The sequence below is a fragment of the Catharus ustulatus genome, chromosome 4, assembly GCF_009819885.2.
Source record: "Catharus ustulatus isolate bCatUst1 chromosome 4, bCatUst1.pri.v2, whole genome shotgun sequence".
Taxonomy (NCBI): Eukaryota; Metazoa; Chordata; class Aves; order Passeriformes; family Turdidae; genus Catharus; species Catharus ustulatus.
The window spans coordinates 38,940,871-38,965,355 of record NC_046224.1 but is presented as its reverse complement, the minus strand read 5'-3'; the positions used below and the strand labels follow the sequence as shown (position 1 = coordinate 38,965,355).

At 39.3% G+C, this 24,485-nt stretch overlaps 1 protein-coding gene across 6 annotated transcripts; it reads left to right on the top strand.

Moving 5' to 3' along the window:
• Nucleotides 1-649: 649 nt before the first annotated feature.
• Nucleotides 650-20,548, top strand: TMPO (thymopoietin). 6 transcript variants are annotated; one of them, XM_033058019.2, is made up of 9 exons: nucleotides 656-1,059; nucleotides 7,142-7,268; nucleotides 8,846-9,001; nucleotides 10,516-10,616; nucleotides 15,088-15,207; nucleotides 15,316-15,411; nucleotides 15,963-16,073; nucleotides 17,264-17,355; nucleotides 18,657-20,548. In XM_033058019.2, exons 1-9 carry the CDS (start codon nucleotides 817-819, stop codon nucleotides 18,946-18,948), a joined length of 1,338 nt encoding a protein of 445 aa, XP_032913910.1. In that variant the 5' UTR covers nucleotides 656-816; the 3' UTR covers nucleotides 18,949-20,548. The 6 variants fall into 6 exon arrangements, with proteins under 6 accessions (XP_032913909.1, XP_032913910.1, XP_032913912.1 ...); XM_033058018.1 differs by having other exon boundaries at nucleotides 650-1,059; nucleotides 15,088-15,411; XM_033058021.2 differs by lacking the exon at nucleotides 18,657-20,548 and having other exon boundaries at nucleotides 16,863-17,310.
• Nucleotides 20,549-24,485: the final 3,937 nt, after the last annotated feature.

Here is a 24,485-nt window from a genome sequence, read left to right as displayed (position 1 = left end):
TTACAAACAAATAAATAAAACTACTATGCGCCTTTCAAACTCTGCAGTACCACAGATGCGAATTTGGGGGATTTTTTGCGTTTAAGTCACCGCAACGGCAGCAGTCACACTAACAGATTAGCTACCGATCTCGCGGCTGGATTTTTTCCGGAGCTCCACAGCTAAAGGGTTGGGCGAGGGCGATTGTCCCGAGGGACAGAGAGCTCCCGTGCCGCGGAGCCGAGCGCGGAGGGACGGCCGCCCGCGGCGCGCTCCACCAGGGCCGCAGGTGCCTGCGGAGCAGCTGCGCGGGCAGAGGCGGCGGCAGGTGTCGCGGCAGGACACCGGGATCACAGCAGGTAACCGGGATCTTGCTCACCGCCTACCCCGCTGCTCGCGACAGGGAGGAGCGCTCCCGGCGGCAGCAACACTCCTGTCACACAGACAGCCCCGGAGTCACCGGGACCCGCGGGGCGCGGGCAGCGCCCTCACCCTCCGCAGCGCCCACGAGCGCCGCCCCACATGCCTCTCCCGCCCGAGCCGAATTTAAACTGCGTTACTGTCCCTCGCGCAAAGCACCAACGCCGCGGCTCCCGCGCGCCCCGCCTCTTTTCCGCCCGCCAGCCAATAGTGGGGCCGCTTCGTTGCCCTCCCCGCCAATCAGGGCGCGGTTTATTGCCGGCTGGGAAGAAGCGCTCGGTGCGCGCGCCCGCCCGCTGTGGAGCTGGTCCCTGGCGCGGAGCAGGCGAGTCCTCCTCCTCCCGCTCCCCCGCCCCTTCTCCCCGCGCTTTGTTGGTGCCTCTCCCGGGAGAGCGGCGGCGGCTGCGGCCGGCGGCGATGCCTGAGTTCCTGGCGGATCCGTCGGTGCTGACCAAGGAGAAGCTGAAGAGCGAGCTGATCGCTAACAATGTGAGCCTCCCGGGCGGCGAGCAGCGCAAGGACGTGTACGTGCAGCTCTACCTGCAGCACCTCACCGCCCGCAACCCGCCCGCCCTCGCGCAGCCCGACTTTTCCAGCGACGAGGAGCGGGAGCCCACACCTCTCGGTGCCCGGGGCCGCGGCGCTGCCGCCGCCGGGCGGGTGAGTACCGCTGCCTCCCGCTCGCGCCGCCTCGCCTTCCCGGCAGCCTCGGGCCCGCTTTCCCGCCCGAACGGGGCCGGCCGCCTCCGCCCGCCGCTCGGGGAGCGCCGCGGCGCACCGGGATCCCCGCACGGCGTCGGGAGAGTCTCGGGCTCGGCTGAGGGCGGCATCGTGCCCGGCCAGGACGGTCCCGCCTGGGGGAGAGGGGCGATGGCGCTGCCGGGCGGCCGCCCCGCGTCGGGACGAGCTGGGACGGCGGGTTGGTGCCGGGGACCGCTGGGCGCTCCTCCGGGATGCGTGCCGCCCTGGGCGCCTTTTGGAGCGGCTGGCTTGGGGGGGAGCAGGGGCAGCGCGACCGCGCGTGGGGAGGGCGACAGCCCCTGGACTGTAAACTGGGAAGGAAACCTTTACTGGAGCTTGGCGAGCGGTCCCCATAGCAGACTGTTTGGGTGTTGGAGGAACGAAGCAAGAGAGCTGCACGAGGTTGTAGCTTGCTCAGGAAATTGCTCCCGTCCGCTGTCTCGGTTGTACGGCAGCAATGCTACTCGGTGTAAATGCCTCCAAATGAAAGGATGAAGCTGTGAGGGAGCAGCTGGTTTGTTTCGCTTAATGAAGTGGACTGCTTAGTGTAAAGAGGGTCTGGGTAATGTAGATGTCTTGCTCGTACCTCTAAGATGTGTTTCATAGCAAAGCGCCTCTGGTGCCTGTTCAGTTCGTCTACTATGCTTGTTTTCTTAGACTTTACACGTGTAAGGAAACACGGAAGCTGATGCCATTTGGAATTTTGAAAAATGTGATTTCCTTCTTAGTTTTTCGTAAGTGGACTAGAAATTTGCATATATTGAGAAAACACTCATATAATTGATGATTTTAAGATGTCTGGTCTCGAGAAAAGACTTGGATAATGATTATCAGCTTCCGGAATCTTAATGTGTGGGATAGTACAACTATTTAATTGTATCTTAGATACTGTGTTTCAAAGGTCATTAGTTCAGCGAGAGCAGAGGAAGGGAGTCCTTTGAATGTCTTTCGCGCTTTAACCTTCAAAAGCCCAAGAGAACAGTTTTTGAATTAAAAAATTGAAAACTGCAAGAGGAAGAATTCTCAACAACCAGGTTATTTACCTTATTTCAGGCACTTACTGGCATTCTCTGGCTTAGAGTGGTCTGCTGATAGCGTTCACAAGGTGCTTTTGAGTAAAACAGGATGAGCTTGAATCTGACTTGTTTCATGCTTGTCGGAGGAGGAACATCTCAGAACTGTTAGTTCCTATCCTAGCTCTGAGTTTTCCTTTCCACAGTGCTTAAGTTTAAACAATTAGGGGTGACTTTTTTTTATGTTTACAGAACGGGTGGTTCTCCTACACTTTTGTTAACAATATCTGGAAGGCTCTGTGCCTTATCTTGTGTGTTAGTATCAGAGCACTGTATCATCAGAAGTTCCAGAACTTCAGTAAATACTCTAGTGAGAGTTCTCACATTTGGGTCCGCTGTGCCCTGTATTTTGTCGCCCTTCCCTTGCCCACCCCCTAAAATGCATCCCCAAACCAAAACACTCAGAAAAATCCCAAACAATACTTGCCAAGCAAAACAAACTTGGTTGATGTGTGCTTGTTCCCTCTTTTGTGCTGCTTGAGTAGTTCTGAACCTGCTTGTAGCCTGAGTAACTGTTGTCCCTGTTAACGTCTTTTGGCACAAGGGTGCTGCTCTGATCACCTCTCCTTCAAAAAAACTAGCACCCGTGTCTCCAGAGCGATTTGCCCCCAGAACAGTTGGAAAGAAGACGAAAAGTGAGGGAAGTCTGATGTCCCAAGGAGCTGGGATTCTGGTAAAAAACCGAAGCAAAATATCTTATTAAGAGAGGACAGGAGGGAAAGCACTCAAACGTCTGAAAGAAGTTAGAAATAAGGGGCAAGGGCAGAAGCTGGAACTGCAAGGACTTACGGAAAGGAGGAATAAAAAAGGAAAGGGCCTTCCCCCGCCGCACTGGGGGCCGGTTCGCCCTTCCCTTCACTACGAGCAAATAGTTACAAGTGTCTGAGCCCGCAGCAGGTTGGGCTGCAGTTCCCGTGTGTGCCGAGCGCTCGGAGGGCGGGGCCGCGCAGGCAGGGCCGGGCGCCAGGGGGCGCTCCCAGCGGCTCCTCCCTCGGGATCGCTCGCCCGCCTCGGGGCTCCTGGCGAGGGGCGGCAGTCGCTGCTCTCGGAATGGGTACGGGCGGCGAGTGCACAGGAGCCGTCTGAGTACCCGTGCTGCAGTCACTGAAAGCTACACCCGGTCTCCTGATGTTGGCGTTAGAGTTTTGACGTGACTGTAGTTCCTAGCAGTTTTGAACTGTCTACACTCATTTTAGTGGGTTCTGAGCATTTGATAATGCATTTAGGTGCTTATTTTCTGTTTATAAAAGCTGTGCAGAGATAAAATCCTATGGTTTGAATTCTGTTGCAAATTGTGTTTTGAATTCATCACTCTTCTGGCTTAGCTCTATCCAGCCCAAGAATATATAGTTCACTTTGGCTATATATTCCTACCAAAAGAGGAAGAACTTCTAAAATAATGCCTGTTTGTGCCTCAGTCTGATAAAATTGTCTGGAGGAGCCAGCTTCTCCAGCTCTCCTAATGTTTTGGAGCAACTTTTTTTTCTTTTTTTCCTGTAAGCCTGTTTAGCATAGTGGTGTGTGAGGACAGTGACTAGGTATGCAAGACATTGTTTTGCTGCAGGGTGAACCATCTGCATCTGAATGCCCCTTGTTCTGGTTAGTTTTGGGCTGAGTATCAACACAGATAGCTCACAGGAAAAGTAACTATGAAATTACATTTTTGCCTCTCTAGGACCATTATTTCAAAGCATGTTCCAAAAATCTTGTCAAGAAGCTGTTGTCAAACAGAAACTGTTCAGAGCTTAGAATATCTAGATTATTATGACTGAGCTTATTGTGTATTTCCTGTCCTGGAAGAATCACTTCTAACACATATATTCACTTCTAAAACATATCTTGAGTGATATTTTTGACCTTTGAAGTGATGATATGAAAAATAAGTCAAATGTCTCCTGTTAATGAAGGTATGTATGATGAGAACATCTGGACCTGAAGGGTCTGTTTCAAAGGTCATACAAGAGACCTACCAGGTAAAGATGTTGGGGGAAGAGAGGAGAGTTTGAGTTGTTAGTGTTTTTTATGTGGCACCCCCACGCTTAGAATTCACTTCAGTACTTGTTTGAAGAGTTTGTTTCTAGGCAGTTGGAAACTGAGCCTGACAGCACTACCAAATTGTTATCTCTGATGTGAACAAATCTCTCTGAAGTGAAGTAGGCAGGTAGCTTTCCATCTTCTGTTTTCTAGAAAATAGCAATGACTAGAAATATTTTTTTTAATGCTGCGAGCTCTGGATGGGATTAGAAGATCTTCAGATAAGGATTTATTGTTTTGGGTAAATTATTGCAAAAATATTTTGCAAAGTGATCAGCTCTACCACCTTACTTTGGCAAATTCTGGATATTGCCACAATTTCATTTTAAGCACTTCATCTCTGCACTATAGTAAGACAAATTTTACTAGTGGTCATAGAACAGGTAAATGTGGGTGTGGGGGTTTGGGTTTGTTTGTTTTTAATTTGCAGTGTTAAACTTTTAAGCTAGCTCTTTTGGTCTGTCTCATGGTGTAGTGTAGTGGAGAGGTTGTCACAATGCACAGGAAGTGTAGTGGTGCATTATACTATAACTGTAGTGATAATTAAAGCTGGTGTTGTTGCTCAAGTTAATGTGGTCATACCACAGCCGAGGTATGAGGAATTCTTCTATCCTGCCTTATCTTCTAGGGGCTCATCTTGTGATCCAGTGAATGGTTAAATGGCAACTTCCTACTTGTACCAGGGAAGTAATTTGCTCCTGTTCTAAGGAGAATAGGTGTTCGAAAGTAAAAGCTGTAATCTTGCAGAACACAAGATTAACACATCTGACCCAGTTATTGAAGAACACAGATTACTTTCAAGTTTCTTCATCCCCTCCCTACTCTTTTTCTTTGCTGAAACTGGCTATTTTGATGATCTGTTTGTGACAGTAGTGCAGGAAAAAGTGAAATGGTATTTTGAAGGGAAAAAAACTGCAAAGAAACCATGAGATTTGTGGATTTACTTGTGTTAGAGTACCCTGGTAGTCATTAGTTGCAGTTAGATTTCTGAAAAGCATCCAGAATGCCGGTTAATATTGTTATAGTATCTTCTGTGGTCTCTAAGTGAACAAAGGTAGAGATACATGAGGTTTCCAGTTTCTCTAAAGTGTCATTGGAATGTCAATTTCCTGCACCATGATAGTTTTCTTCTGAAATACGGAATAGCATCTTGGTTAATCTGCTTGGTGATGTGGACAAACACCAGAGCTGTCATTAGTCTAAACAGATCTCAACAAGAAAACCTAGCATTTTTTTCAGAACTTTTTTCTGTTTGGACAGTTCAGTAGTGCAGAAAAAATTGCATTGAATATGAAATTGAAGTTAATGCAATATTTAATGTGACATGTTATGGCCAACATGTTCAAAAGTGAATAACAGTCTCATGCAGCTGCAGGTTGATTGCTTCTTGTGTACTATGTAAAGAGGCTCAATTGCTTCAAAAACTAATTAGGAGTGGAATAATTGATAAAGTGAGTTGTAAATCTTTCTTTAGTCAAATCTGCCACTTCAGTGACCCTATACTTTCTTCAGACTGTTTGGAGTCTATTTCTTAGAATAAAGATAAACTATGATCTCTTGGAGATTGTTGCTTTTCAGCAGCTGATTTTAAGTTCATCATGCTGGAATATTCATGAGTCACAGGAAAACTTGCAGTCAGATATATTTGGGAAACTCTCATACAGTCCCTGCTTAGTTTTAAAATACCAAGATATTTGAGGCAATAAGCTCATGCAAGCTTGCATGCAAGCAAATATTGGACTGACCTTAATAGCTAGATGGATACTATTGGCTCATGTAAATAATCTTAAAGTGTTTTGTTGCTATCTTATAAAATGCAGCAAGAAAAAGACCTCTTAATTTCTACTGAATGTTTGTAGCCTATTTGTATTTTGAATTTTAGTATTTTGTTAGTACCAAAAAAATAGGCCCTCTGGACAATTAAGCTGAGAAAAATGCAAAGTGTGGAAATTGTTTCTCTTTATATAATGCAACTTTGAGATACAAATATGACTTATTTCAAAGCACTATCAAGGTCTTTCCTAGTAAAGAGCATACAAATCCTAAGCATGCTTTTTTCTATCTTACCTCATCACTTTGACAATGCCTGTTGTAGTAACAGAGGCTTCCCAAGTTGAAGAAATGTTGTGATCACTCTGTTTGGATCAGGTGGAAACTGCTAATTTAGGAGTAGCATCTCAGATTATCTTGATAAACATCTTTATGTGGTGATGGTATATTGCTAGTGTTGCTAGAATTTGGCTTAGAATTTGTTAGAGCTGCAAGTAGCAGAGGCCTAAGCAGACAAGCTGGATTTTGAAAATGTGGGACTGTTTCTGATTTTTGCCTTTCCAGCACTCATCTTGTAACATCATGTAATCTCACAGAGAATGACGGGACATGTAGAAATAGGGGTTTTGGAAACTTGGTTGAAATTATATAGATACTGAAGAACTTGTTCCATGTCATTAGAGAAAGAAATGTTGACCTACCAGGTAGAAAAATTATGCAGAGAAACGCCAATGTAACATAAATATTTGTTGGTTTTTGTAGTGACGGTGAAACCTCTAGAAGCTTATTTCTCCACTCACAGGAAAGCAATCCCCTCCCACTGTATACTTGAACTTCAAATTAAAATAAGACCAGAATGATTTTTAATTTTTTTTCCAGCTCTAGAGGAGACTTGTAATGGATATTTCCTTCCTAAGTAGAAAACTTGTGAATGTGTTTTTAGTAGGTGTAAATGTTTGTACTGTTTCATATAGGCTTTAGTAGTGACTATGGGGAAGAATAGAATTAATTTCTTCTGGGTTTATATGTTTAGTACCCTTATGTCTTCCTGTTCCCTTAGAAGAAAAATGTGTTCAGTATTAACTGGAAACACCCTATCTCTCATTTCTCCCTCCGGCTCTCAGAAAGCTACAAAGAAAACTGACAAACCCAGACCAGAGGAGAAGGATGACCTAGATATAACAGAGATGAGTAATGAAGACCTCCAAGAGCAACTTATGAAGTATGGAGTAAATCCTGGCCCGATTGTAGGTAGGTCAATTAAACTAGTAGATGCTAACCTCTTTTTATTTACTTGTGAAGTTTCCCTGATACAGTTACTTTTTAGTACAGGCACTGTTGCAATCCTACTTCCCACCTAGGATATTTTCATTGAACTGTTTACATTGAGAAGTCTACCTGCAATGCTTCAACACAAGTCTACAGTTTGCTTCTGGTGTTCTAGGCCACCTGGAGATGTCCTAGCTACTGTTCTGAAGCTATGTAACTTAGTTCAGTGCTGGGGTAGTTAGGTCTTCTGATACAAAGGTTTAGATCTGGGCCCACTTAAATAGCAAATACATCTTACATAATAACCTAATAGCATTGAGAGCAGAATGAGAACAGGGAACTTCCCTTTCCCTAGAGCATTTCCTACTCACTGCGTTGTGCAGTAATGTTGTCCTTTGCTAATGTTTTTTTTTTTTTTTTCCTCGCCTGGTATTCTGTCCTGTGTGTTGACCTATGTCAGAAGTAGTCCTAACCCCAGCCTAATCTCCTGCCTTGGGCACTCATCTGTGATGTGGGATCAAAGTGCCGCCTTTCACATTGCAGTAGCCTAATGGCAAGGGAATTTGGTTTCGCAACTCTTCAAAAAATGCTTGTTTTCTGTAGTATGCAAAACCTTCTGTGGAATGTTCTTGAAATTCTAAGTGGATGGAAGTGTCAGTGACAGAGCCTGCAGTGCTGTGTATATTCAAAGTCTTATCTGTAATATTTTCAGCTAGCTGATTCTGCATGCCTTGCCATTCATTTTGTACTTCTTGGACAGTACTCAAAAACCTCTGTAGTCCACTGGAAAGGCATTTACATTTGGTCTAATTTATTGCCTTTAATTCTTAAAGGGTGTGGACTCTTTCTTGAGAGGCTGCCATTTCTTTTAAATGGTGGTTTCCTTTTATCAGAAAATTTTAAAAGATTTTTTTTTTCTGCAGCTAACAGCTCAGACACCACTCACCTCTACAGATTTTTGCCAGTGAAGTCCAGATGTAGAAGTATGTTAAACAGCTGTCCTCTTAGATCAGGCAAGCCAACCTGATGGCTAGATGGCAGCAAACAGAACATTTTGTTGTTGCTGCTTTCTTGCACCACTTCTGATGCCTATTGGACTGAATTTGCTGACAAGGCAAAGGCAGGGGCATTAATTTCATAGTAAGGAAATTAGGAGAATAATAGTGCCATCTGCATGGTTATTGAAAGGGTAACAATTTCCAACTCAGTATTTTTTTTTTTTATGAGGGAATAACAATTTGTATATTGCAGCATATTGAAGCAAAACATCTAAGGAGCAGGTGAATTCCTTTTCCATAGATCTCCTTTCTATAACTTTCAGTGTATGAAGAGGTCTAAGTTTTATCTAAGAATTTTCTTAAACTGGAAAGTTAAAAGCCTTAGAGGCAGAGTTGTGTACCTAGAGGAGTATATAGACACTCTGGGCCATACAAACTGATTAAAAATAAACAAAACTTCATGTTCAAAACTTCCCAAAGAATATGTAACAGCCAAGTTCTATCAGTCAAGTCAGGAAAGATTAAAACTGTTTCTTTAGCATGTATCCTTCCTTATTATAGCTACTACTAGGAAACTTTATGAGAAAAAGCTTTTGAAACTGATGGAACAAGGTCCTGACCTGAAGGCACCTGTGCCTCTCCCAGAGATTTCAACTACTGAGAACACCAGGCAGAATGGAAACAATGATTCTGACCAGTACAGTGACAATGAAGAAGGTAAGACTTGCATAGGAACGATTCAAATTATACATGAATAATACTTGCAGTAGAAATAACCTAAAGAGTATGATCTTGCTGTTGGGTGAGGCCGTAAGATGCCGCTTCAGGCCATGTCAGTCAGGTACTTGATCATGCAGTACCAGCACAGTGATCCGGGTGCCTATTCTGGGAAAGGAAACCTTTTGCTACTGAACCTCTTATCCATTTTCCCCCAGCTAGAACCTGTAAATCCAATGGACAGGAGAACTGCATTGGGTGTTTCAGTGTTCTTTGCACTTCATACTTAAGTACCAGTCCGATTTTGTCTTATGGCACTCGCAGTAGTTATTTACTATGGGATAGTGAATGAGTATTTGCTTATTAAACTTTTGGGTTTTTTTGTTTAATGTCTAACACTTATGATTCAACCCCTTTTATGCTTGGTTCCTTATGGACTTACTTGGGGATGGGTTGATTGGTTGATGCTGGGTGTATTTTTTGTGGTTTGAATGTCAGGTTTGTATCAAGAAAGCGTAGTGGTGGGAGATGGGGAACCGAAAAAACGCCATTTTGCAATTTACAAAAAATAAAAACAGCACAGGTTTTAAAGAATTACTTTAATGGAGTGTTAGAGTACGCTTATTTAGTGTGTTTGGTTTGGGGAGAGGAGTTTTGCGGGTTTTTTTGTTTTTACAGGAATTTTGATGGACATAGGATAGGAAGGGTTGAAATACAACTAGTAATTCGATTGATCTCCCATGCATGTTTGGACTCATTTTGCAGCTTTTATCTCTTGCACTTTTTTAGGGTGAATGGGTGTTAGAGATTGATTTATTAATGTTTGGGACAACCAAGAACCCAATCACAACTGACAGCTAACTTCTTATAATTACATATGCTTCATATAATTACTGAACTGTTCATGCACTGGGGGGTAAAAAAAAAATCCTAAAATCCCAATATTCCACTCTCCTCTACCAAAAAAAGTTTATAAATTAATCTTAAATATGTTGGTGTAATGCTGTTAGAATTTTAGAGAAGTAGTTGAAATAATGCATCCTCCTGTTGGTGAGGTGACTGCTAACTCTCTACTGCATTAAAAATGGGGTTTTATATAAAAACATGTATATTAGAGGAATCTAAGCTAACAACATCAAACATTCACAAGCTTCAATACCTTTACTGCAATCAATAGAATCATGATACTTAGGTTAAAGGAATTGCAATTTGATACTGGTTTCTAAATGGAACTGCTGGATTGGTCAAGTCTTCTCTGAAATGCAGGATTTTTAGCACAAAATGTAAATACATGGGTCAGTGTTTTAAAATAATTTTAAGGTTACTCTTCAAAAGTCTTTGTTCTTATACATTTAATAGAGAAATATACCCATTTCACAGCTTTTTTTAAGAAATGGTAACTCTTAAGAGTTATGTTCCCTCTTAAAATGAATTTTTGTTAAAATACATTTGGTTTTGACTAGTACAATAATGAGCAGTATTATAGAAACTAGTTATATTAAAACTGGTTGCAGATCCGAAGACTGAGCTGAGGCTTGAGAAGAGAGAACCTCTGAAAGCCAGGACGAAGACGCCAGTACCACTCAAACAAAAAAGAGTTGTTGAACACAACCAGGTATGTTTATCATAGTGGCACGTGGAACAGCTCCTAACTGCTGGTGATGTACTCACTATACACCTTACTGCTTTTAGCATCACATTTGACTAAGTAAGCTATGCTGTTTTTGAAAAGTTCTTTTGGAAAGCCTGTTCTAATATAGCATGAAAATCTTGTGAATTAACTATAGTGGCTGTTTTTAGCATGTCTGATAATGTTCAAAGTAATGGTCTGCTAAAAGCTGTTTGTCTGACTTGCCAGCTGCTGTAGCACCTCCTAGAGAAGAATAGTAGCAGCCTTAACATGTTTAGTTTTGGAAACCGGACAGGTTTTTAAGTCACATGAGCAGATGGCTTTCTGTTGGATGCTTGTAATCAACAAAAGTAGTGGTTTCTCAAAAACAAAACAAAAAAGTTGGAAAAAGGGATGTGTGGGGTTTTTTGGGTTTAAGAAGTGTTTTTAAATACACACACACATATATATGTATATGGTTAGATAGCTATAGATATAGGTATGCATTTTAAATACATCTGTTTGACTCATTTAAATGTAATATGTGAAGTGTATTTGGTATATGCCAGTATGTGTAAGTGTGTGTATGTGTGTACACGCATACACTAGCTATCTATATAACTTTTCTTCAGCTATGTTTGTAGCAGCAGTACTAGATTAGACATGAATTTGTTGAGAAACTTCTCCTGTGAAGAAAAAGAATAAATAACAAGTGTAGATCTCCCTGTATATACCACCTGTCCTTTACTTATAAATATTAGTTCTGCTGCTGTGATGTAAGAGGGATTTTACAGAAACATCTCTGATTTTCAAACTGCTGAATACAGGGTTTGGTGGTCAATGGCTGATCTGTCTTATGTGGAAGTGTCACTAAATACCCTCTTGCCCAGCTTAGGGTACTTAGAGTCTTTACAGTGTTGTTCATCTGACTAGTAAGTAGTGGAATTCTGTTATAGTAAAGGACTTGTAAAGAAGCATTCAGTGACTCAGGATCTGATTTGTTAATTGCTTGGTGTATTTTAGCAGATGGCAGTGACTTTTCTCAATACTTTGTGAAATGCCAGATGCTTGCTATTTTGTGTGTTTATGTATAAGCATGCTTTAGCTATGGATGTCTCTTAAAGCAGGTAAAATGCTTCTATTTGACCTCGAGTAATGCAACACAGTTATTGAGATCCGTAACTAGTTTGCTTATTTTAAGTTGCAATTTTCAGGTACAAGCTGAACAGATTTTTATTTCAAAAAATTGAAACACACGCATAGTTTAATGCACCAAATACTCTTTAATTTGTTCATGCAACTTCTGCTTGTAATGGTCTTTATAATGAGCATCTTAATCTTTGTGTTCTTGCATTTTAAGAATTACTTTTTTTCAAAATGGTTGTTCTGCTAGAAGTTCCTGCCAGCTTCAGTGTAATAAAGATATTCTGCTGTCAACAAACAAAACTTACAGTCTTCAGGAACTTGCTTACAGAATAAGAGATTTAGTAAGGTATTTTTGTGGCATTTTAAGTGACTATTTGTTTACTCAATTTTTTGTCATCCAGTTTCACTGTATTAGTATCAGGACATTAGTGTTCTGTCTTGCAGTTTTACGTGTGCAATACAGATGCAATATTTTGCAACTTGCCTATTTTAATTACAGGAGTTAAAAAGGAATAATCAGAAAATTACCTAATTTCAAAATCTCCAAATTCTTCAGAAATTCTTTAGTTTGTTAAACTTTTACCTTTGAACTTCTGATTGTTTCTTGTTTTGTTTTTTTAAATGCAGCAAACAGAAAAAAAAAAGAAAAACCCAAAACAAACAGCCCCACCCACCCCCCAGTAAAATTTTGCAGCTGCTTGAAGCCAAGAACAACTTAATGCTTTTGGCTAGCAAATGTGTATAGTCATGTATTTTACTGAGAACAAAACCAGAACATGGAGATTTTTCTTTCGTCCCCTTCTTCCTGTGGAATTGCGCTGTAGGTTTTCAGCTAACGTGTCAAGGGATTATGCTCATTCTGCAGAACTATTTCAGCTGTTGTGCACTGCGTAGCATTGGCTCAAAGATTGAGTGTCTGAAGCATGGTGAGGCTGAGCTGGTGGGCAGTGTGGTGTGAGCAGACTTGCTAGTTACTTCCAGATCCTGTGCAGCACTGGTTTTAGTCCAGATGTATGTAGCTGACAAGACTGTTTCTCATTTGGCATGGCTGGATGTCGCTGTTCTCTTAAGAAGAGAGTGCAAATAGGTAGATAGTTATTAGGGAAACTGCTGCAAAAGAAATTGGGTGAGGAGGTTGAGCAGGCATATGGGTCTTATGAGTCAGCTGTGGAGGGCTGGATGAACTTGAGGTCAGCTGTTTAATTACCTCATCATAGTGAAAAGTTGGCAGAAAACTCTAATTTAAATAGCCCATTCTAATCCTGTAGGTGAATCTAGAGTAGGAGTCCAAAACTGAGCCTGTCAAGTCATAGTATATGGCATTGGACAGAAGGAGGCAGGCTAAACCATGCAAATGTTAAGGAGCAGTGTAGAACTAGTCTCTCTCCTGAAATTTTGTACAGTGACATTCTGCATGTACTGTCTTCCCCTATTCCTCCCTGTATATTTTTTTTACTACCTGTATAGTAACTTGCTAAGTGATAGCTGAGATAAAGTCATAATTTATAGCTCCCCTGCTCATGAGTTATTTGACAGTTAGAAGCACATGCTGAACACTTCTTGTGTACCATACCACTGTAGTTGCTCTGCTTATGTACAGTGTATAGGTTGATAGGGTTAGAGCCCTGCTCTCTTGACAGTGGGGATAATTATAACTGTAGACAACAATTTTTATTACTACTTTTTTTGTCTACTGACTGTGTTTTACTGAAGTCTGGATGGATTTTATGCAGTAGATTGCTTTTTCCTAGACTTTTCATGCAAGAAAAGAATTGAAACTTGGTACTTAAAACATATGATTGTCACATCTGAAGAGAGAGGCAGTTATTAGTGAACTGCTTCTAACTTTTCATTAGGAGATAAGTAATTTGTAGTAAAATAGTCTGGGATGGGGATCTCTGTTACTAGTGTGAGTGAATTTGCTTTCTTGCTTTCCTGAGTGGATTATGTTGGAGTAGAAACACTCTGAAATTAGTATTTTTTTTCTCTAAGCTTCTAAAGAACACCTCTCAAATAGAAAGCGTATATGGTTGAGGTGGTAAACTGTGATTGTAGGTTGCAGGAAGGAAGAGAATGCTGTATCCGGTAAATATTTAAGAAGACGTTACATGATGTTTCATCAAGAGTCTGTTAAAATTGTAAATTTTTTATAATTAGGCTGAAATCTACAATTTAAAAAATCTGAATCTGTTTGGACCCGAGGTCTATACATTTGTTTTATGAAGTACTTTAGTGACTTTGGAATGTGTACAGAGTGCTCCCTCTGCTGGGTATATGCTAGCTGTTATACAGAAATTATCATAGAACCATGAAGCTGCTCAGCTTCTAGTTTCACTGTACCCTCTCAATAAATATTTCTCAGCCTGTTCTCTTAACACATTGTTTTGGGGCTAATACTGTTCTAGTGAAGTAATTTCCACTATTGAACCTGTAACTGACAGTTGCAGTGTATAACTCTATTTAGCACTGAGTGTAATTTCCAAAATCTTGGTAATAAGTTATTGTATATTAACATGCAGAGATAGAAGTATTAAAAAAGTAATTTTTATTTTTAAACTTAACCAAATAAAAAAAGATCATCTTGTATGTAATCTAGGAGAAGCAGATCCACATCTCCTTTTCCATCTTGGAATTAGTTTTGAGGGGAGTATTTGCTTTGAGCATCAAACTTGCAGTAAAACTTAGGGATTTATCTGTTCGTTAATGGCTACAAAAGTTCGGTGCTTCATACTGTTACTTGGATTTGTGAGAGATCTGTGTCAGGCTAGATTGTCTAAACCTGCGGTTATGTGAAAATTGTTAGTCTCATCCCTATATGTGGAAGCTTTTTAAGGTCATTAAAAAGTGGCTGAAGTTTATTTCCTGTTGAAATCTAGCTGTGCCTAAACGGTGCCCAACTCTGCTTGAGAGAATAGAACCCTGTCTGTGTAGAGAACAAGGTGATGCTTTCTGCTTATGCTAATAGTCATTTTTGAGTGTGTGTATGCAGGAAATGTAATGGGCCTGAAGGCTTTGTGTCTGCTCTCCATGACTTGATGTAACTGCTTGTAGTGTTAGCTCATTCTAGTGCAGTGAGCAAGTTAGCAATTTTTACTGTTGGGCATTATCTATTCTGTTCTGTATTTGAACAACAGCGTGCTCAAATATAAGCATTATGGTCAGTGCTACTAATCTAGCTAGCTATTATTATTTAATATATTAGGAGCCACAGTTTTTTTATTCCAGAAATGTTGCTTTTGGAGTGTGCATGCTATTTTGGCTTTTAGTTGTGAGTATCCAATGTTTGGAGCTGGTTTTCATGTATATGATCATGTGTTTGATGCTTGAATAGACCGTTTCTCAAGATGGAGTTACTGAGACTGTCTGGACAAGTGGATCTTCAAAAAGTGGACCTCTGCAGGCATTTTCTAGGGAGTCTACAAGAGGGTCAAGAAGAACACCAAGAAAAAGGGTGATGAGAGGCTTTTATAATAGACAAGCTTTTTTTTTTTCTCTCACTCTTGGGGTCCCAGTGGCTCTTTTATTCAATTGTTGTCTTTTGTTTGTTTTAAACAAACAGGTGGAAGCTACAGCACAGTTGCCTGTAGATGATGCTGTAATATCAGAGAGTACTACCATAAATGAAACTATATTGGCTGCAAGCAACGAGACCCTAGTAAATATACTTAGTAAATATGTTTAATCAATTGTGGTATTCTTCTGTAACATTTCTTCACTGACAGACTCATTCTGTTTTGGACTAATAGACAACTGTTTTAAGAAAAGTAAGACTATTCAGTAGTCTTGGAAAACACATACTCAGTATTTGTTTTAGTACCTAATACTGTTCACTTTGAGATAGGACTAGGTCAACACCTAGGTCCGATGTGATGTCTTTTTGGGGGGAGGGCTGAAAAGAACCACTTTAAAAGGTTAGATACTTTCTTAGTTTATTTAAGTACATGCAGAATATTTGCTTTTAAGTTTGGCTTTTCTTGTGAACTAAGTAGCTTTTATGTTTCTAAATGGCTTAAAAGAAACTACTTGGAATGATAAGCCATGTGTTTCCTTTGCTGATCTCAGAGTCTGTTACATAACCTTGAGTTAACTTCTAACATGCATATATTCAATGCACATAAAGGTTTTGTTGTTTGGTTCTGCCACCTTGCCCCTTTTTATTTTTTATTTTGGCTGTTTCTGAGTTTGAACAATTTTGAATCTCGGCAGGTTGGCAATAGGGTGCCTGGAAATTTCAAGCATGCAGCTCCTACACTGTCAGTCAGTGAACTCTCAGACATGCCCAGAAGAACACCAAAGAAACCACTGGTGACAGCTGAAGTAAATAAATTAAAACTTAGATTGCTCTTGCTTACTCTCGTGAACAAAATTCTTGTGTGCATGTGCTTACTAGTACAGAGGGGGTGGAGGATGTCACTGCCCAGGTGACACCAGTCAAAATAAATGAGTATTGTCACATGACATGAGAGCATAAACTGATTTGGGGAGGGGTGTGTGTGTGAAAATCTGATTTTTTTTTTCTTTTTTCCTAAGACAAATATGTTTTGATGTGTTATTTCTACTTGTGCTGCTGTTTTTCTAAACAAAATGTAGATTTATTTTTTTTCTTTTAAATTATTTGAATAGCTCAAAGTAGAGTAGACTTAGGTTATCTCCCTTTGAGCTTAAATCAGCCTATCCTGAAAAAATGTAAGGTGCTTTAATTTAGGGAATCAAGTAGTAGAATTATGTACTTTAGACCAAACACCTGAATTTAAAAAGCATCTGTAGATTCCTGTCAGTTATCACGAAAGAAAACCTATCAAGCAAGTTAACCTATTCAAGCTGTCAGAAGTTATATCTCTTGGAAAACTGTCTAAAGCACCTGCAAGTATATGTAATTGCATTAATGTAATGCTGTAATGTTGTGGAATTTTGCATTGCAAGATGCTGTTTGTCTGTTCATGTAGCTGTAGATAAAGCTGCTATTAACACTTCATTTACAATATGACTGCAATGTAGACTTAGTTGTCAAATAGAAGGTTGTGGGTAAACTTGATGTTCTATTCCAACTTGCTGATGGATTTTTTCAGACAGTATTTTACTGTAATGTGTTATGGTTTATTACAGCAAGAAGAGACAGATTGCCCACATCAGTGCTTTTTAAATCATGTTAGTCACAACCAGTCCCGTGATCTGCTCAACACAGCCATGATAGAGGTGATGGTTACATTTTTTTTTATCATCTACATCATCGGCTGGCAGGTGTATAGGATATTTATACAGCTTATTCTTTATCTTAAAGGAAACTGAGGAGATCACTGAATGTTTTAATACACCAAAAGTGACCAGATGGCTGCCAATAATTAAGGTTAAACAAACTTCTAAAACCCAAGAAGTAAATTTCTTGAATGTCACTGGGTGACTTACTCATTCTTACAAATTGCACATGGTTGTGGTCACTGAGGTAGCTATGCAGAAGCTTTTTGTTTTGCCGTCTGTTCAACCTCTAACTGTTCTTGGTTTCCTAGGTGATGGAGCGAACTACAGAAGAAAGAAAAGTAGAAAGGGATATTCTCAAAGAACTGTTCCCTTATGAAGTATCGACACCTACAGGAATTAGGTATTTCTAAGGTTTATGGGGGCTTTTTTCCTCAGTTCTTGTAAACCTATTTAAGCTAAGAAATATCTTTTGATTGTATCGATAGATTTCTGAGGAACTGTTTTTTGCACTCTGGCTCAATGTGACAATGTCACACTTGTGACAGCCACCTGGTCTTCCATTCCATATACACAAATTTGTTGCCAAAACAGCCACCTCTTTATTTAAATTGGAGGAGGGAGAATAGGGTGGTACTATAGTAGGAATTATTACTGGAATTTCTGGATGGTGAAAGTTAAATGGAAAGGGCTTTTCTGCAGTATTTAAGTTTTTGGTTAGATGCAAATGCTTAGACCAGCTGTTAAATTAAGGAAAGATCTCACCACCTATATTTGAGTTTTCTTTTGCAAAGCCAGAAAGAACTTTCAGATGCCCTATTTTTTGCTTTAGAGGGTGGTCATGTTGATTACTCTTGGCATGAATGAGCATGGCATCTAGGAAAGGCTATTACTTGTGTGGTTTTGGGGGTTTTTTTGCTTGGGTTTTTTTTCGCATCTTTAAATAAAAATTGAAGTAACCCTCTCGTTAATTAGGCAATTTTTAAAAAGTGCTCTGTTTAGAGGACATGACAAAAATGTTTCCTGATACTAAGACGTGAAATCATCTCCTGTGTTTCCGTTGTTAATTATAGCTTCAATTTAAACTGCAATTTCATGAAGTCATAACCATAAGGAGAATATATAGTACCAGTTGCTACTGCTGTAGTGCATCTGCTGACCACTCAAGTTTGTTCTCCTGTTTTGAGGCCTAGTTACATCCATACCACTTTTTTTAAAATTAAATAAAAATCATATATGGGCACTCCTCGTATATAAGAACTTGGCAGTGTACGTGTTTTTTTGTTTTTTTTAATCCTTACTGCTTTGTCTTCTTGCTCTGTATATTGGCTTTGCCATCACTAGATATTTTATTGGCCAGAGATAATCTTATGCAGCCCCACTGGGATTTCTAAACATAAGTAATCGTTGCAAAAGCAAATAGAGGGAAACATTTTCTACAGTTTGATTGCCAGTTATGATCCTTTTTATGTGGATAGGGTGAAGTGGCATTTCAGATTTTTTTTTTCAAGTGTTTGCTTGAACACTGAATTATTAACTTTAGCATGTCTATCATTATCTATCAAGCGTCAAAAGTAGTATTACAGGTACTGTATTCACAAGAAATAATTGTTAAGTTCTTTAATTACACTAAAACTTCCCTATGTACTTTCGACTGCGCTTTTAAATATGCAGTATTTCAACTTTTATTTTTTTTATTAACAGTGCTAGTTGCCGTAGACCAATCAAAGGAGCTGCAAGCCGGCCTCTAGAGCACAGTGACTTCATACTGGAGGAAAGTTACTCTAAGTATGCACAAAAATATGGTACCTCGACTGACATCAAGTCAGAGAAACCACCAATAAAAAAAGAGCGCCCAGTTTCCCTGTGGATAAAAGTTCTTCTCTTTGTTGCTGTTTCAGTCTTCATGTTTTTGGTTTATCAGTCAATGGAAACTAATCAAGGAAATCCTTTTTCTAGATACCTGAAAATGGTCACTCCGGGCAGTGCCGAATGAATATCTTTCTGAAAGGCACACCCAATTTGATCTCCTGTTTTTTAATTGTAGAGAACACTTCTGCCCTCTCATCGGCTCAAGGACTTCTTCCAAATAATGTGATTGGAACCTGATAAATTGGATAAATGAAGAAAGATTAAATGGACATCGGTAACTTTCTGGACTTTGGACAAGTAGGAGATCACTGCCATAGGAGTAACATTTTTTTAAAATCTTTGAACTTTTTGTAGGCTTTATTTTTTTAATGTGGACATCCTTTAAATTCACTTTTGAGAAAATGTATATTTGTTTTTGCAAGAACTTGGAAGCTGAGAAGGGCAAAAATGTAGTAAAATGTGAAGCTGTGTTTTTAAAGCTTTTCCTTTGTACAGAAAAGAAGTTGTACTTCTGGCTCTAGATTATAGCGGAGAAGGATTTTAACGTGGGATAAAGGGAAATGCATTTCTTTATGCATTTTTTCAGTAACAACATAACTGAATTTGATCTTGGGATGTACAGAGAGTACAACAGCAACCTTTTCTGTAGATTACTGTAACTTTTTAGTAAATGTAACTGTAAACCTGTTTGCATTTCTGTAAAAGTCTTAGTATCATATTAGTAACTCTGTTTAAGTGTAACTTCATTTAAATGTATCCCTTCATTTTAGTGCTTACAGTGTTGTAGGAGCTGAATACAAATCTAATTGGCAAGAGATGTCTTAGAGGAACTTATTTATTAGTAATATGTGTGGGGAAATAAAAACTACATCATAATAATTTGCTACTAAAATACTTTTTTGGGTCAAGATTGATATCTGAGGCAGTCTAAATTCCAACCTTAGCAGTGGTCTTTTTTTCTTTTTTTAAAAAAGCGAGGTCTTTCCAACACAGCTTTATGTGATTATCTTTAAATATTCATGTAGAAAAGTATTCTCAAAGTGTGAAAATTCCATATGAAGTTTTATTCTTGTATGAAGAGGGCATTGCTGCATTTTCTGCTACAGTTTCATCTTTTTAGGTGATATTTACTACTTTCATGCCATTGACTATTTTTCTCAGTGGAAGCATGCTGATACACTCTCTGTTGTGTAACTTGGTTAAGCAGGCAGCTGACTTCACTACTACCAATGAAGAGTGATAAGCAAAAATTTTTTTAAAGTGAATGTATACATTTTTGGTGTGCTTAAATCTGCAGCATACAGATGTTCAGTCTTATTGCTTGGTACAAAATTGCAATAAATCATACTACTTATTCTTAAAGTGCTACTTATAAAAAGCTGAGAATATTAGTTAATAGTCAATATCTTTTTACTCTAGGTACAATTATTGTGTAGACTATAGCTATGGGGAAGCTTTACTTTCTGTGAACTTTGGGACAAACATGGTAATTTGTAGCAAAGCAATAGTTTTGGGGTTTTTTTCCTGTTTAATGTTTTTTTTCCTTCTAAACTGCTTTTTTGAGTAATCCAAATAGCTAAAGTTGTGTCCATCCTATAGGGAATTGTAACATAAGACATTCACTTTTGGTGTCAAAAATGGAGAAAAATAAAAATGATTTTAATGTGTGTGGATTTTCCTTATCAAAATAAATGCATTGCTGAAAGGCAGCAAAAGCAAGACAAGTGGTGTATCAGTGGTGTCATTTTGTGCTGCTACAGTCTTCCATATTGAAAAAGAAAATTAAAAATCTGATAATAAACTCAAGTCGGTTCATGTCAGTTGGTGAGAGGAATATTCATCATACTTCCAGCAACAAATTTTGCACCATAATCCTTTAGCCTGTCAGGCCTTTAATTTGGAGCAGGGGAGAGGATAGCTTTAATTTGTTTTTTGATGCTAATGGAACTTCCTTTTCACTTTAAATTATTTCTGACACTACTTTGCTGTGTTTGAGTGTAAAATAAGTCTTTCTTTCCTTATTTAAATACTTTCAGTTGACCTCCTCCAAGGATACCATTAGCATCATCAAAGAAAAAAAAACAAGCCACAGTCACAACAAACTGCAAACTGAATTTTGTTGCAGTTAAATGTCATTATTCTTTTGTTTTTGCACTGTTTTGGAAAATGCTCTCAACTTAAGTGTTACCTCATAGATGGTAAAAAGTTTTCTGGGGAGGTCCTCAAAGTAACCCACATCTAGTTCAGTTGTAGTTAGAAGGCAATGCATCTTCAAGAAAGGAATGGGCTTTTTTGTATTTCAGACATTATATAGTGTGAGGTAGCCCTGAGACTAGGATCTTTCTCTTGGCTCCAAAAATGAATTTTTCATGGTATTCTAAGAGTAACACATTTAGTAGTGCTATGAGCTGTATATGCTTCAAGCCTTCTAACTACTGCTGTGTAAGTTAAGCTGAAGTATATATTATGCTGTAGTCTTTGTATCAAAGTGTTGAAGGAACAGGCACTAGTGTTCCTTTTTTTTCTTCCTTTTACACATTTTTGCTTTTGTTCCCTTAGTTCATCTTGGTTTTTAGACAGAGCCAGCTACAAAATAGAGCAATTTTATGGACTAGTGCCTTTTAGGGCAAGGGTTACAACAAGCCGGGAAAAGGCCTGGGGAAGTTAATGGGCATGACAACATTATTTTGGGTTTGGTGGGTTTTGGTCTCATGATTGGTCATATTGCTCAGAATGCTGTGCTGAATGAAAACCTGGCAGATCTTAATTTCCTGTCTGAAATGGAGCTAACACAGCTTGTATCTTTCTCTTTAAATTCTGTGCTAATCTTTCAGCATGCCTCCAGTCTCAGGAGCCTGGTATCAGGCTGTGGATCACTAGAGGATTTCACCTGCAGTCTTGAGATTAATCTTACAGCATCTGATCCATGGTGAGAGGTTCAGTAGTGTCTAAGACTATTAATTTTCAAGAATGATAATAAATGTAAGTTCTCTGTGTTTTAAGAACTTGATTTCTATTAGCATAAGAAACAGTGTGAAAGAACTTCAAGTTTACTTGCTAACATGCTCAGCACTGTCCTGCAGAATGATTTCAGATCCCTCCTAGGCTTGGTCCATCTGTTTAGTTTTGTTTCATGTGGCACAACTTAAAAACTCTTTATGGTATTAAAATTCCTGCTAATTACCTTCCCTGCTAGTTTTGTGGACAAGATGTCTTTAAAAAATATATTAATTAGTTCATGCGGAGTCAAAGCAGAAAAGTTGAGTACAAAAAGAATGCCTTTATATAATGTAGGTCTCAAGACTCAGCAGTAAAACTTACATAATTGCAAGTGAAGCTGGTATGATTATGGGGCATATCTTGTGCATACTACATTTGGCCTACTTTGATATGGCTTAAGTAACATATTGTGTGGAATAGATACAGGGGTGTGTTGTGATGTATAGTTTTAAATTTTGTGTTTGCAAAGGTAGGTGTTTCAACATACCCTTTGTTGTCTGTTATTATGGCCTTTATTGTGTGTTTAGTAAGTCTACCCATCTTTGTCTGAAACTATCCTTTGACTTGCTTTTCTTTTTTCTGAGGGAATTTACCAGGCTGCTTTGCAACAGCAAGTTACTACTGTGGATATCTATATGCATATTTCAGTCAGCACAGGGTCTCCAAGCTAACTGAACTTGTAAAGCAGTGCTAAGGTGGCTTAGATACCTGTAAGTACTGTGCATATGCTGATATATAAAAGCAAAATCCCCAAAGTTTTTTGTTCCACCTCACTTTGAAGTTCTTTGTCAGCATTGGTTGAAACACAGTAAATGCACTATCTTATTTGTTCTTTAGGGAAAAAAAATGTGATGTTTAATACAGATAAACCATGTAATGTGTGAGGAGAATTAAAAAAAAAATCAAAGAAATATTATTAGACAAGGGTTATCCATGGCAGTAATTGATAAGAATAGTGGTTTTACTACTTTCTGTGTTGAGAACATATGACTGCAGCTGTTCAACATTAGAAGTTTTGGATGTGAAGGAGATGCTGCAAATTAAGGTTTCCCTTGGGCTGTAAAACTTGATCCATTACTGACTCTAGAACCATGGTCTAGTAGTTCTGGTGTTGAAAAAAGGAAAGTGTGTATAAAATACAAGTTTACAACCCAAGCAGATGCTGCTCTGCTAACCAAAGGTTATCAAAGGTGTGGATGATTGTTTCAGTATCTCACATACTTTTGGAAACCAGATCACCAGGGAAACAAGATCATAAGAGCTTTGATTTTGCTTGCAGTCTTCACCAAAATGTTAGAACTGTGAAAAGTTACTGTAAGACAGCAACTAGCCTGCATTTTTCTTGATTGTATGCAGTTTGAGGTGAAATTGGGGTGGGAACTGGAGAGGGTATGTGATGGGTGTCACAACAGAAGGATATATGAAATTAAGAACACTCTGGAGTTGCAAACTAAAAATTTTTTAACCTCATAAAACTTAAAGAGCTACTGATTAAAAAGATGGATTTAATTTACAATAGATCTTTTTACTGTGAATTGGACAGAGGTTGACACTACAAGGTAACATCTTTTAAGTCTTCACCTATTACTACCTGCAATGTCTCTCAGAAATTAATTAAATTTATCTAGATGGTTTTATCTAGGCTATTGCTATTTTGTTCCTTCACATCTGGGAGAAGTTGTAGTGGGTTGTTTTTTTTGTTGGGTTTTTTTTTTTTTTTTTTTGTAAAATTATATGTGTTCAGCAAGAACATATCCCTGCATTCTCATGGGGCTATGTTAGACTGCAGTTTAGTAGTTCTTTATAATAGTACAGCTGTTAGATGTTAATTGTCACTTAAAACAAAAAACAAACTCAAAGTTTGTTCCAGAAAAGTTCTACAGACTAACTCATAAGCATCTGTATAGTTGTGCACACAAATTGCCATTAGATGTCTATAAATAGTCATCTGCTCATCCTTTGTAATTGGAAGGAACAGAGGTTTTCTATATGTTAAAAATTGGAAAGCCTGCAAAAATTGTAATAATTTGTATGCAGTTTCAAGATAAGAACCTAAATCTCTGCCATGTTCAGAGGTTACCATCTAATTGAAAAAAGTGTCAGTGTTTGGCTTTTAAATAAAACAAGTAATGGCAAAATGAGCAATTCTGGCTTGTTTTCACTGCTGCCACTGGCAATGAATTCAACAGCACTTTGGGCTCTCAGCTGGTTGCTAAACAAAAATATTTGAAGAGTACAAGTTTCATTTGACTTCTTCATATTTGAGCAGCTGGAGTGTAGTTTATTCAAGAGGCACTTAACCAACCTTGATATCTGTGACAGTGCTATTGGGCACTTTTGTGTGTGTGAATCCAGTCTCCCTGGGTTCACAACTTTGTTGTGCAATAGACCGAGTAGAGCCAGGCCTAAGGGCCTTCTTTGGTAGTTTGATAGGAACCCCTGAGCTGACCAAAGTTGGGGTGTGGTACTGCTGGTGTGCTGTCATTTGCCCAGAAGTAAGAGCTGGCATGTTCAGCACGTCTCTTACTTTCCTGGCTTCTGTGCAGAGCACTGTAATTGAAAGAATGTGATCAAAATGATGGAAAAATGGAGTTATTGCCTCTTTGGTAACAGGAGAGCTGAACTTCTCTGTGCTAGTCTTGTACTATGTAAGTCACTAAA

Bases quoted from the DNA above. Each gene is read 5' to 3' on its own strand.
- TMPO (XM_033058018.1), top strand. From the start codon at position 817: ATGCCTGAGTTCCTGGCGGATCCGTCGGTGCTGACCAAGGAGAAGCTG. The intron at 1,060-7,141 runs GTGAGTACCGCT...TCCGGCTCTCAG, and splicing joins GCGCTGCCGCCGCCGGGCGG to AAAGCTACAAAGAAAACTGA. The intron at 17,356-18,656 runs GTATTTCTAAGG...TTTTATTAACAG, and splicing joins TCGACACCTACAGGAATTAG to TGCTAGTTGCCGTAGACCAA.